Genomic DNA, 13,368 nt, shown 5'->3' on the forward strand with positions numbered 1-13,368 from the left:
TTCTAACTTTGAGCTTCCAACCTAGCTCCCTGAAAGCCTGTCTAACATCCTCGGCACTCCTCCTACCTATGTCGTTGGTGCCAATATGGACCACTACTTCGGGCTGCTCCCCCTCCCCCTGCAGGACCCGGAAAACACGATCAGAGACATCACGTACCTTTGCACCTGGGGGGCAACATACCAAACGTGAGTCTCTCTCGTTCCCACAAAACCGCCTATCTGTGCCCCTAACTATCGAGTCCCCAATTACTACTGCTCTGCTCTTCTTCACCCTTCCCTTCTGAGTAACGGGGACAGGCTCCGTGCCAGAGACCTGAGCCCTGTTACTTACCCCTGGTAAGTCATCCCCCCCACAAGTATCCAAAACGGTATACTTGTTCTTGAGGGGAACGGCCGCAGGGGGTCCCTGCACTGGCTGCTTCCTCCCAGTCCCCCTCACTGTCACCCATCTATCTGCCATCTTTGGAGTTACTACTTCCCTATAACTCTGATCTATGACCCCCTCTGCCTCCCGAATGATCCGAAGTTCATCCATAGATGAGGTGAATAGCAAAGGTCTTTTCCCTGAGGTGGGAGAGTTCAAAACTGGCGAGCATGATTTTGAGGTGAGAAGTGAAAGAATTAAAAGAGAGCTGAGGGGCAACTTTTCACACAGGATTGTTTGTATGTGGAACGAACAGCCAGATGAAGTGGTAGATGCAGCTGCAGTTAGAACATTTAAAAGACATTTAGACGTACGTGAATAGGAAAGGTTTAGAAGGATAAGGGTTAAACAGAGGCAAGTGGGACTAGTTTAGTTTGGGAAACTATGCTGAAAAATGTGTTGCTGGAAAAGCGCAGCAGGTCAGGCAGCATCCAAAGAGCAGGAGAATCAACGTTTTGGGCATAAGCCTTATATGATTCTATGACAAGATGCTTTTCTGAACTAAAAAATACTTTTGCCTCTATGTGGTCTGTATCCTTCTATTCCCTGCCTATTCATGTACCTATCAAGATTCCTCTTAAATGTTGCTATTATATCTACTTCCCAAGTCAACAGCCTCTGGTAAAAAAAAACTTACCTCTCACATCTCTTAAACTTTTCCCCCTTTTACCTTAAACCTTAGTACTTGGCATATCTGCCCTGGGAAAAAGATTCTGACTATCTATTCTATCCGTGCTTCTCATAATTTTGTAAGCTTCTATCAGGTCACCCTTCATCCCTTGATGTTTAGTGAGAACACACCATGTTTGTCGATCTCTCTTTTTATCTAATACCATTCAAACTAGGCAACATCCTGGTAAACGATTTCTGTACCCTTGTCAAAGCCTCCACATCCTTCTGGCAGTGTGGTGACCAGAACTGTACAAAACATTCCAAATGTGGCTGAACTAAAAGTTTATACAGTTTCAACACAACTTGCGAATTTTTATACTCTGTCCCGAATGATGAAGGCAAGCATGCCATATGCTGCCTTGACCACATTATGCACTTGAGCTGCCACTTCAGGGAACTATAGACCTGTGTGCCTAGATCCCTCTATATTGGTGTTACTAAAAGCCATCACTGTTTACTTGCCTCCTGCACTAGATGTCCTAAAATGCATTACATCGCATTTGTCTGGATTAAACATCATCTGCCATTTCTGCACCCAAATCTCCAGCCTATCTATATCCTGCTGTATCCTCAAGCAATGCTCCTCATCATCCCCCAATCTTTGCGTCATCTGCAAATTTGCCAATTTCTTCCCCAAATCTTATATTTTTATAGATATTGCAAACAACAGGAGTCCCAGCACTGATCCCTGCAGAACACCACTACTCACAGATCTCCAATCTGAAAAACACTCTTCCATTGCTCCCCCTGTCTTCTATGACTAAGCCAGTTCTGTATCCATCTTACCAACTCATCGGATCCCATGTGTCTTCACCTTTTGAATCAGTCTCCCATGAGGGATCTTGTCAAAGGCCTTGCTAAAGTCCATACACAACACCTACCATTCTGCCCACATCAATCATATTTGTCACTTCCTCAAAAGACTCAGTCAAGTTTGTGAGACCTGACCTACCCTGTACAAATCTATGTTGTCTATCATTAAAAAGTCTGTATGTTTCCAAATGTGAAGAAATCCTATCCCTAAGAATCTTCTCCAATAATTTACCTAACACTGATGTAAGGCTCGCTGGCCTATGATTTCCTGGATTATCATTGTTGCCTTTCTTAAAGGAACAATGTTGGCTATTCTTCAGTCCTCTGGGACCCCTCGTTTGATAAGAGAGAGTTCAACAATTTCATACAAGTCCCCAACAATTTCCTCACCTGCCTCCCTCAGTATTCTGGGACAGATCTGAACAGGTCCTGGGGGACTTGTCTAAGTGCTTTTCACAACACCATAACCTTTTTATATTGAGTTGCCCTAGAAGATCAACATACCCCTTCCAAGACTCAGCATTCACAATGTCATTCATTTTTGAAGGATTCGTTAAGGACCTCATTAAAGTCGGTGGAGTAGTGGATAGTTTGGAAGAATGTTACTCGTTGCAGGGGGACTTGGATAACCTGCAGAATTGGGCTGAGAGGTGGCAAATGGAGTTCAATGCAACTAAATGTGAGGTGATGCACTTTGGGAAGAATAACAGGAAGGCAGAGTACTGGGTCAATGGAAAGATTTTTGGTAGTGTGGATGTGCAGAGGGATCTTGAAGTCCATGTACACAGATCCCTGAAAGTTGCCACTCAGGTTGAAGGTGCTGTTGAGAAGGCATACGGTGTGTTAGGTTTCATTAATAGAAGGATTGAGTTCTGGAGCTGCAATATCATGCTGCAACTATACAAAACATTAGTGTGGCCACACTTGGAATATTGTGTACAGTTCTGGTCACCATATTTCAGGAAGGATGCAGAAGCATTGGAAAAAGGTTCAGTGGAGATTTACCAGGATGTTGCCTGGTCTGGAGGGAAGGTCTTATGAGGAAAGGCTGAGAGACTTGGGTCTGTTCTCATTGCAAAGAAGAAGTATAAGAGGGGATTTGATAGAGACATACAAGATGATCAGTGGATTAGATAGGGTAGACAGTGAAAGTCTTTTTCCTAGGATGATTTCGTCAGCTTGTATCGGGGGCATAACTACAAATTGAGGGGTGATAGATTTAAGACAGATGTCAGAGGCGGGTTTTTTACTCAGAGGGTGATAAGGTAATGGAATGCCCTGCCTGCCAATGTAGTTAACTCAGCCACATTAGGGAGATTTAAACAATTCTTGGATACGCACATGGATGATTTTGGGAAAGTGTAGGGGGACGAGCTGAGAATAGTTCACAGGTCGGCGCAACATCGAGGGCCGAAGGGCCTGTCTGCACTGTATTGTTCTATGTTCTCACCCACTTCCTTCAGCTCCATCCATAAATTCCCTCTTTTGTCCTTGAGCAGACCTACCTTTTCTCCAGTTACGCCTCTTGCTCCTTTTATACATATAAAATGCCTTGGGATTTTCCTTCATCCTGTTTGCCTTAATTCTATAAGAAAATTTTACCAAGACACATCATAGTCCACTGTGAGGGTGGCCTGTACATGCTTATACCAAAATGGCCCAAGTGTGCTCTCTCAAAATGTCCAGTGAAAACTAAGTGAAGCTAACTAGCCTGCTCACACAGTGGAACATAATGGTACCTTTGAACAGAACTACTCCAAGGTAAGGAAGAAGGCTTTGTGAAAAACCATCAGAGTGTTTTGATAAGAGGATGCCTGAAAGACAGATAAGTGTCTGATTCCAGTCCCATTAGTATAAGGATGATTGTCCCAATAAATGAATAACACCAAGTTTGAGTCCCAACCCATGAACCAGCCAGATCGACTCCCTGAATCAACTGCAAAGACAACAGCTAAAGTTATTTTGTAGTAAATTCTTGTTTCTTTGAAATTACTTGCAACATAAAGAAAGCAACATTCTAGTTAAAGGTTCTTAAGATGATCACAAAAGTAGTTTTCAATATAATGAATGGATACGTATAACCAATGTATCATGGAAACATTATGGGAATAAAACTGTTAAACATAAATGTGAAAGTAAATTAGCCTCTGGAAATGCTTTCTCTTATCCCTAAAAAATGCCCAGGACAAAATAGATTGTTCACAGCCCATTAATTACAAAGTGCTAACAGTAGAAGTAGCTGTGTAATTTTACACTTTCACAGGAATCAACATTGCAAATCTTTTAGCAAGTAGTTAAAATGAACTGTCTTTTGGATTTTTACAGATATTATTTAATCAGTGGGAAATAAAATGAATAACAGAATTTAAGCTGTCTTTAGAGATAAGAAAGCATAAGGCAGATTCAAAGGAGTATAGCCAGTAACTTTGGAATGTGTATGAATAGGATGCATAGGAAGATCCCAAGGCCTCGCGATTATAGTGTCTGATAAACACCATAAGATCATGGGAACCCGGGGCTGTCCATAGGAATGCCCATCATTGGCTCTGATTGCTTATATGAAGTAAGAGGAAAGGACATCATGACCATATTGTATGTGATTATTATAACACAAGAAGTATAAGAATGCTGTATTTTACTTTAAAAATCAGAGTGTGCCATTGATCTTTCTCCAATTAGAGTCAAAGATTAAGCAAATAATCGTGTTCGAAAGTCAAGGCCAGATTCGGGGAGGATCCTTTGGCCCTCTCCCTGCATTCACCAGTTTCTACTTTAATGAAAGCCTGCCACTTGCCTGAATCCGGCCTGCCTCCTGAATCTTTGTCCCTATTCAGAGGATACGGTCCTACATCCACCATTTGAACAAGGCTTAATAGTAAATCAGATAAAACAATATAATAGGTGATCCAGTGCGTGGTTGAATTGGTAGATTTTAAAGAATGACTTATAGGAGAAGTAGCCATGAGATGATAAGATATCGGGTGGGAATTCCAGACTCTAGGGCCAGGCTGTTGAAAGCAATTGAGTGTTTAAAATTGGTGGAGTGCTGAGATCTCATAAGATTGTAGTGCTGAAGGAGGTTAGACGACTGGATTTTTTTTAAAATGAGAAATTTAAATATTGTCAAAATTAGTAGATAAATCATCTTTTAAGTGAAAGTCCTAAATGAAGTTATTTTCAGACACCAATCAATTATTGTTTTCCAAATAAGTAATACAACTAATCTAATCGAATATTATTTTTAAAAATTACAGGATGCAAATCAACGACATCATGAGGTGGTATCTGTGTATAGAATGCATCTTCTGTATGCAGTTCAGGTAGGTTTCTGTAATTATTGATTGTATACTGCACAACACAGATTAGGTAATTTCTGATTTGAGAGCTTTCTTTATTTCTTAAACATTCCTACACTTCATTTGTGAACTTAAAATGAAAAGATGCCTTGGTTTCAGTTTTAGATACTTCCTTTTGCAAAATATTCAATGTTTGAAAATAGTTAATGAAAAGAAAACATGGACCTTTTGTTTACTCTGGTAATAATTTTAAAATAATTATGATCTCTCCCTTTCAAACCAAAATATACATTTCACTGCACATCTTGAAATTCATTCACAAGTTTAGTCTTCAGAGAATCTCACTGGATTTTCTCTGCTTTTGAGAAATAGTGCCAAAAGATGTGCACCTTTGTGACGGAATTATAAAATTTTAATCTATTTTATCTACTTCATCTCCCTTGAGTACTCAAGATGATGCCACATTCTAACCGGTGGATAAATGCTGCTATGCACAAAACTGTCATAAGCTTATTCATTTTTGTACTTGTAAATTTCTATTTATAAAACCTAAAACATTGCTGCCATTTTTATACCAATAATGATCTGTACTCATACTTGAAAGGAATTCACCATTTATATCCTGGATTTAAAACAAAAAAGGAGTAATTCTAGGGATATTGGGGTTACTGACTAGGCCAGCATTATTATGTATCTATCATTCCACTGGAGAAGGTGGTGGTGAGTTTCCTTCTTAAGCCACTGCAGTCCTTGGAGTGTAGGGACAACCACAATGCTATTCGGAAGAAAGTTCCTGGACATGACCATTTATATTGAATGAATGGTGAAATATTTCCAAGTTAAGATGGTGTTGGGCTTGGAGTAGACTTTTCAGGTGATTGTGTTCTCATGCATCTGCTACCCTAGTCCTTCTGGCTGTTAGCGGCCAAAGGTTTGGGCAATGCTGTGTAAGTTTTGTGAGACATCTTAATCGACAAACATTTCAGCATTGTTCCAGAAGTTATTGTTCCAATTCACTCTTAGTTCTCCAATACAATACCTGATATTTCTTTACATCACATTCTACCTGTGAGTTGTCTGTCCAACAAAGTAACTTATCCATGTCCTCCTCATTGCTTTTTTTAATCAATCCTTGCTGTTTGCCCAATGTTTAACTTACGTGAAATCAGCAAATGAAGATATTATGTTCCCTACATTTGAAAAGAAGACTCAACACTGATCTCTGACGTATAGCACTTCTAATCTGCTAGTACAAACATCTTCTCCACAGCCACTCTATCCAGGCCTCTCAGTATCCTCTAAGTTTCAATCGGATTCTCCCCATATCCTTCTGAACTTCAAGTACAGAACCAGAATCCTCAACTGCTCCATATATGTGACGAGCCCTTATCATATTCCTGGGATCATCCTTGTAAAGGGAATATTATCGCTCAGCTGTTAATTCAGAGACCTAGGTATGTTTTCGTGAGCCAGGTTTGAATATCGCTTTGGCAGATGGTGGCATTTGAATTGAATGAAATCTGAAATGAAGAGTTTAGTGATGACCATGAATCCATTGTCATTTGTCAGAAAACCCCATTTGATTCACCAGTGCCCTCTGGGGAAGGAAACAGCCTTCCTTATCAAGTCAGGCCTTAGCAAGTAAACCACAGCAGTCTGGTTGACTCTGCTGTCTGGGCAACTAGGGTTGGGAAATAAATGCTGGCCTCTCCATGGATGCTATCATCCTGTGAATGAATAAATAAAACAAACCTCCCCTGGACCACCTCCATAGCCAGCACATTTTATGTTAGATACAGAGCCAAAAGCTGTGCACAATATTCCAAATGTGGTTTGATCAGATCCTTATACAGACTCAGCAGTACATTTCTGCTCATGTTTACAAGCCCTCCTGAAGTGAATGCTGACAGTGCATTTGCTTTCCTAACTGCCAACTGAACCTGCAGTGTTAACCTTAAGAGAATTCTGAACTAGGATTCCCAAGGCCTTTTGTACTTCAGATTTATAAAGCCTTTCCCTGTTAAGAAAATAATCAATATCTCTATTTTGCCGACAAAAGTGCATATCCTCACACTTTCCCATATTGTATTCCACCTGCCACTTCTCTGCCCACTTGCCTAGTCTGTACAAATTCTTCTGCAGCCTCCCCACTTCTTCAATTCTACCTGTCCCTCCACCTATCTTTGTATTATCTGCAAACTTAGCAACAATGCCCTCAGATAATTTGTTCAGACTCTTCAAATATAACGTGAAAAGTTGTGGTCCCAGAACTGAACCCTGCAAAACTCCACTAATCACAAGCTGCCATCCTGAAAAGGACACTTTATCTCTACTCTCTGCCTTCTGCCAGTCAGCCAATCCTCGATCCATACCAGGGACTTGTCCCAAACATCATGGGCTCTTATTTAGCAGCCTCCTATGAGCACCTTGTCAAATATCTTTTGGAAATCCAAATATGACATGTCCCCTGGCACAGCAGCAGTTTCCTTCATTTTGAAAATTAAGAGATTTGGTTGAGATGTTCAAAATTACATCTACATTTAAAAGAGCAGATGGAAAGTAACCACTTGCCCTGGTCAGATGAAACTTGCCTACTGTGCACACTGAACCAGAAGTTATCCTGAAATTGATATTCTTGCAGCATTGCAGTCCTGTTCTTATACCTGAATCTTTGAACTTCCTTTGTAGGAACTCCATTGTTCTTATATTTAGGATCAAAAGTTGTATAATTTAGTTCTTGAATTTACATTTTGTAAATATATTTCCAGGGTCAAATGGATGAAGATGTTCAGAAGGCTCTGAAACAGATTTTGACAATGTGCAAATCTCAGCCACAGATGAAGTAATTTATATGTGTATATATAAAACATTACCTGGCCAACGTTTGTCTAATGTTCAAATGCCCCTGCTGTTAAGATGAATGAATATGGGATAATTGACTATTAAAGCTGCAGAAAAATGTTTATAGGAGCTTTCGTTGTTCTACCTACTAACTGTATGTACATTATATTAAAATGTGTAATCAGTTTGTATGTATCAAAATTCCAATAGCAACGATTCATTGGAACAAGCTTGTTTGTAGAGTTATTAACATATTTGCTCAAAACTTAGTTTGTTGATCATGCCATTGGAACAGCAAGCTCATGATACCTGTGGTTAGAGTTATGGCATGAATCACCAGAAACATAAACATCCAACGTGAGACACTTAATACAATTGTACAATAAATGAATGACTGTTATGGGTACACAGAAAACACTGAATGTGCTGGAGAAGCTAACGCCATTTTGTCATCCTAAACTTGACCTTCGGATGTCTAAACCTTTGCAGTTTTGGTACTCCTGGGGGAGAACAGTGGAAATCTGTGGAAATTGAGCTGAAAAGTTTTGGGTTCGAATACTGAGAGGTTAAACAAGAGAAAAGTGCAAAGTACAAATGGAAAGTGAACATTTCTGCTGGATTAATAACATTTTGTACATGACCTTTTGCTTATTGCTGAAAGTCCTTAATTTGGATTATTTCTGCTCCTGGCATATTTGTTTGTGGAAACTTGCCATTCCTTTCGGCATACTTGCCCTCTTTTGCACCACAATATGGTCCTAATCTCAATTATGAATGTAAGTGCTACTGTTCATGCAATAGTTTTACCGTCACTGCTCTACTTCTATCATCTCAACACGATGTACAGAATTTCTTATATTCTATTACAGGTTTTGTTTTAAACCCTATGCGCAGGATCATTCCCTGCAGCATTTGACACCTAGCAGAGCATGAACTGGTTGGAAGTGGCCTTTTCATACCCCACTGACAGAATTCCCTCAGAGTGCTGTCAGCCAGAAGTCTCACCAGTGCCCAGGGAATGATGGCTAGAACCAGTCTCCCCATTCAGTGTGCTAGAGCCCCAGATGAGTGAACTCATGAAGAGGGGAAGGGCAGAACCAGAGGATGGGGGAGAGGATCTTGAGGATCTTGCTTTGAAGGCCAGGCACAGAGAGAACACCTGCAGGACAAGGACACTGGACTTTGAAAGGAGGCCAGAAATGGACATGGCAAAATCTCACCCCTCTTGTCCTGAGCAGGATAATCTGTTGTACATCTCCCACTTTGTCAAAGCTCTCCCATTAATCTCAAAATTGTAACTGGAGTGGGCAACTCTAATTTAAGGTGCAAACTGGGTCAAGTGGTGTGTGCCCCATCTTAGGTCTAATCTGCATCCCATAAAATGTTAGTCAGGCCAAGGTTTAACGGGGAGAAAACATACCTGGGAATTTTTTATAGACCTCCCTACCAACTAATTCCATTAGCAGGGGTCCACAAAATTCTGCATATATGAATTTGGTTGATATAAATGTAAAATTTACCTGTACTAGGTTTGCAATTAAGATATGTTGCACCATTAGAAACAATATACTTTACTGATGCTTCTCGTTCTCCATGAGCTAGGAGCATTAGTTTACTCATAAGGCTTAAGACAAAATAGCTGGTGTGTTGAACTTCTTTCAAATACTATTGTATGCAGTGTACAGCATAATTTCGATATACAAACTTGCAGCTACCTAATGGTTCTCATGCCATTTGTGTCAAAAGTTATAAATTAAACAGCCAACGGTGAATTTTTTTTTAACTTATTGTCACAACCTCCTTTATATCAAAACTTCTGCAGCTAACAAGATAGTTATAATAGTAAAAGTGTTGCACATTTGTTTTGCAAGTTCATAATGTTTATAGATCGGAATAAAAACCTTTGAATAGCCTAAAGCAGATATATACAACTATACGTTGCCACATCCATATTTTTTATCTATTCATTAAAGTTTCACAACTTGACATTTAGTGAAAAATTAAATTCACTGATTTAAAAACCAGCTTGAACTTTGCATTCGAAGATCAATGTAATGAACAATATTCAACAAAATAAATTTAAGTAGTGCACGGTTTACATCTTAAGTAGAAAGTCACTTGACCTTTTAAGACTGATATTATAATTCCTTCTCCAGATCAAATTACATATACATCTAACTAGAATTAAAAATATGTAAATATTTAAATATTGGAAGATCCATTCCCTTGTATACAGTTAAAATTAGTTGGGAAAACATAGAATAATAGTGTTTCAGTGTAAACGAGAGAAAGGAGCTATGTCTTGTTTATAGTGCCTTTTTTGGAGGTGTTGGGTGTGGGAGTGTAGTTTTCCCTGTTATGAATAAAAAGTTGAATGCAAGCTATCTTGTAATATGTATCTATTTCGTAACAACAGTTTGCAGTTGAAGCTGTGCATCAACCGAAGCAGTATTATTTCTTGATGTTCAGGTAATGTTTATATTCCAAAAAACCAAATTAAAACTCAGAATAATAAAGGATTCATAGAGATCACAGATTTATATTGTATGCTTCCCCAGTGGAATTGTTGTTAACATACATTATTTCAAGCTATTTACCAGTTATCACTTATCAAAAGTATCTACACTGTATTGAAGGATGATTTAAACATTTTTTCAGATGCAGTGTAGGAATCTTTGTTCAACCAATTATTTGATAATGGATATTTTTAATGTAGCTCCCAATCATTTAATTAGTAAACTACTTTATTTTCTGTTTGGTTTAAATCAACACAAGACAGTCATTCTTCATCATTTCTTATAATATCGTGCATAACACAAAATAAAGATTAAAACACAAAATTTAGGTTTTTTGCTGTTTGCTTTCACCGATCAATTATTTTTGGAATGTAACTGAGTCCTGCAGTTTAGTATTAGTTTGTGTGCAATTAATTAACATGAACCATTGCAGCAGCAATATTCTTGTTCTGATCATGTTGTGCAGGGATGTTTCTCTATAGAACGTGAAATTGCGTACAAACATTTGTAGCTAGGGGAAGCTATATCTGGAAAATTGGTAATTAGAGGTAAAATTATATTTTTTGCATTCACAATGTTGATACAACTGGAGAATGCATGTTCTCCATCATCTTCGATGTAGCTAGTTATTGCTAAAAAGATATTTAATATCAAAAGATGAATCCAGTATGGATCTCTGCAGTCTCCATATGCTAAAGTTGCTTCAGCACCTCACTGGATAGCAAACTAACCAGGTATTTGTTTCTTTATTCCACCTCTTCTCTTCCAATGGCAGCTCAAACCAATTATAGAATCCTAGCTGAGTTCTGCCATCTGAGGACTGATCAGTGTTGAAACTAAAGAGCCTTTATGAGCCGTATGGCAGATACACATTTTGTCATGCTTAGAGAACCAAGCCATTGGACATCCTAAAATGGTTCCATCTCTTGAAAATAAAGTATCCGATAGTAGTTAAATTGTAAATGCACACAATTTGTTTCTTGTATTAGAATATTTGGGTAGAAACTTACACAAAATGCAAGGATTCTTTCTAAAAACATGGAAGGTCTAAATGATTTTGTAGTCACGCGTGTATTTGTTTTCACTCTTTGGTCATTCAAATGTTACTCAAGATTGTTTGGAGTTCTGTTTATCAGGCTTAGCTAGGATTAGACCACACTGGCTAATGTATGATCATTTGCATTCTCAGGGTTTCTTTGTCTGGAAGATATTTACCACAGGAATATCCACAAATAGTGACAGTTAAAGGTAGTTAGGGATGTGCAAAACATGCTGGCCTTGACAACAGTGTCAAAATCCATAACGAGCAAAGAAAAAAGATGAGCTTCAACACAGTTCTTGTGTCAAATGGCTTACAAAATATTCCAATACTGCCTTATTACGTGAAATGATTGATAGAAGTTAGAATATGTAGATAGCCATGACAATGCCTGTTTTCCAACCAGCCTCTTCATCCACAACTTCCCAAATGAGATTTGCTGAATTGTGGTAAGTTGCACTGAGAAAAGGTTAGACAATTGGGGTTGTTGTTGAACATAGGAGTCTTCTATTTCATAATATTTTACAAGCTCAATTATACTATTGGCAATACAAAGGCAATTAGCCACACAATTGAAAACATATTTATTGCAGCTGCCGACATTACAGTTTAAATAAAATTAATGTTGTTTAAATCTTGTATTGCATTGATTTCAGTGTATTTTCTGGATAATAAATGTTTTCGTTAGTGAAGACTTCCTGTGCCCTTGAGTCATAATGTTTATGATACCAGAGCATGATTGAGATATTCTCAATATTTTATAATGTTGATTATGTAATGCTACTCTGTTTTTATTGTTTCTTATGTAATGCTAACTAAGTAGACAGGTACATGAGAATGACATAAATTTCTTCCTGGTTAGAGGGAAATGGCTTATCAGAGTGGTATGGCAGCTCAGTGGTTAGCACTGCTGCCTAACAGTACCAGGGTCCCAGGTTCAATTCCAGCCTCGGACGACTGTCTGTGTGGAGTTTGCACATTCTTCCCATTGTCTGCGTGGATTTCGTCCGGGTGCTCCAGTTTCCTTCCACGGTCCAAAGATGTGCAGGGCAGGTGAATTGGCCGTGCTAAATTGCCCATAGTGTTAGGTGCCTAGTCAGAGGGAAACAGATCTGGGTGGGTTACTCTTTGGAGGGTCGGTGTGGACTTGTTGGGCTGAAGGCCTTGTTTCCACACTGTAGGGAATCTAGTCTTTATTCAAAACATTTCGGGTTCAATTTGAGCCTTGGATAACTGTCTGTGTGGATTTTGCACATTTTCCCCGTGTCTGCATGGGTTTCCTCCGGGTGCTCCAGTTTCCTCCCACAATCCAAAGATGTGCAGGTCAGGTGAATGGGACATGCTAAATTGCCCATAGTGTTCAGGGATGTATAGGTTAGATGCATTAGTTAGCGGTAAATGTACAGTAATAGGGTAGGGGAATTTAGCGGTAAATGTACAGTAATAGGGTAGGGGAATGGGTCTGGATACATACCTCTTTGGAGTTGAGCCGAATGGTTTGTTTCCATGCTGTCGAGATTCTATGATTAAACAAGGAGAGCTGAACAGGCTGGGGCTGTTTTCCCTGGAGTGTCAGAGGATGAGGGGTGACCTTATAGAGGTTTACAAAATTATGAGGGGCATGGATAGGGTAAATAGGCAAAGTCTTTTCCCTGGGGTGGGGGTGTCCAGAACTAGAGGATATAGGTTTAGGGTGAGAGGGGAAAGATATAAAAGAGATCTACGGGGCAACTTTTTCACGCAGAGGATGGTACGTGTATGGAATGA

The 13,368-nt window shown here is 39.2% G+C and overlaps 1 protein-coding gene across 7 annotated transcripts in view; it reads left to right on the forward strand.

Annotated features, from left to right (window-relative positions):
* Window positions 1–12,290, forward strand: part of rai14 (retinoic acid induced 14) — a 271,305-nt gene extending 259,015 nt beyond the window's left edge. For all 7 annotated transcript variants that reach the window (XM_043681189.1, XM_043681457.1, XM_043681357.1 and 4 more), the window contains 2 exons: window positions 5,164–5,229; window positions 7,974–12,290. In XM_043681189.1, coding sequence (XP_043537124.1) covers window positions 5,164–5,229; window positions 7,974–8,051 — 144 coding nt within the window. In that variant the 3' untranslated portion in view covers window positions 8,052–12,290. The remainder of the gene's footprint in view (window positions 1–5,163; window positions 5,230–7,973) is intronic.
* The last annotated feature ends 1,078 nt before the right edge of the window (window positions 12,291–13,368 follow it).

Source organism: Chiloscyllium plagiosum, chromosome 1, assembly GCF_004010195.1.
Source record: "Chiloscyllium plagiosum isolate BGI_BamShark_2017 chromosome 1, ASM401019v2, whole genome shotgun sequence".
NCBI classification, from domain to species: Eukaryota; Metazoa; Chordata; class Chondrichthyes; order Orectolobiformes; family Hemiscylliidae; genus Chiloscyllium; species Chiloscyllium plagiosum.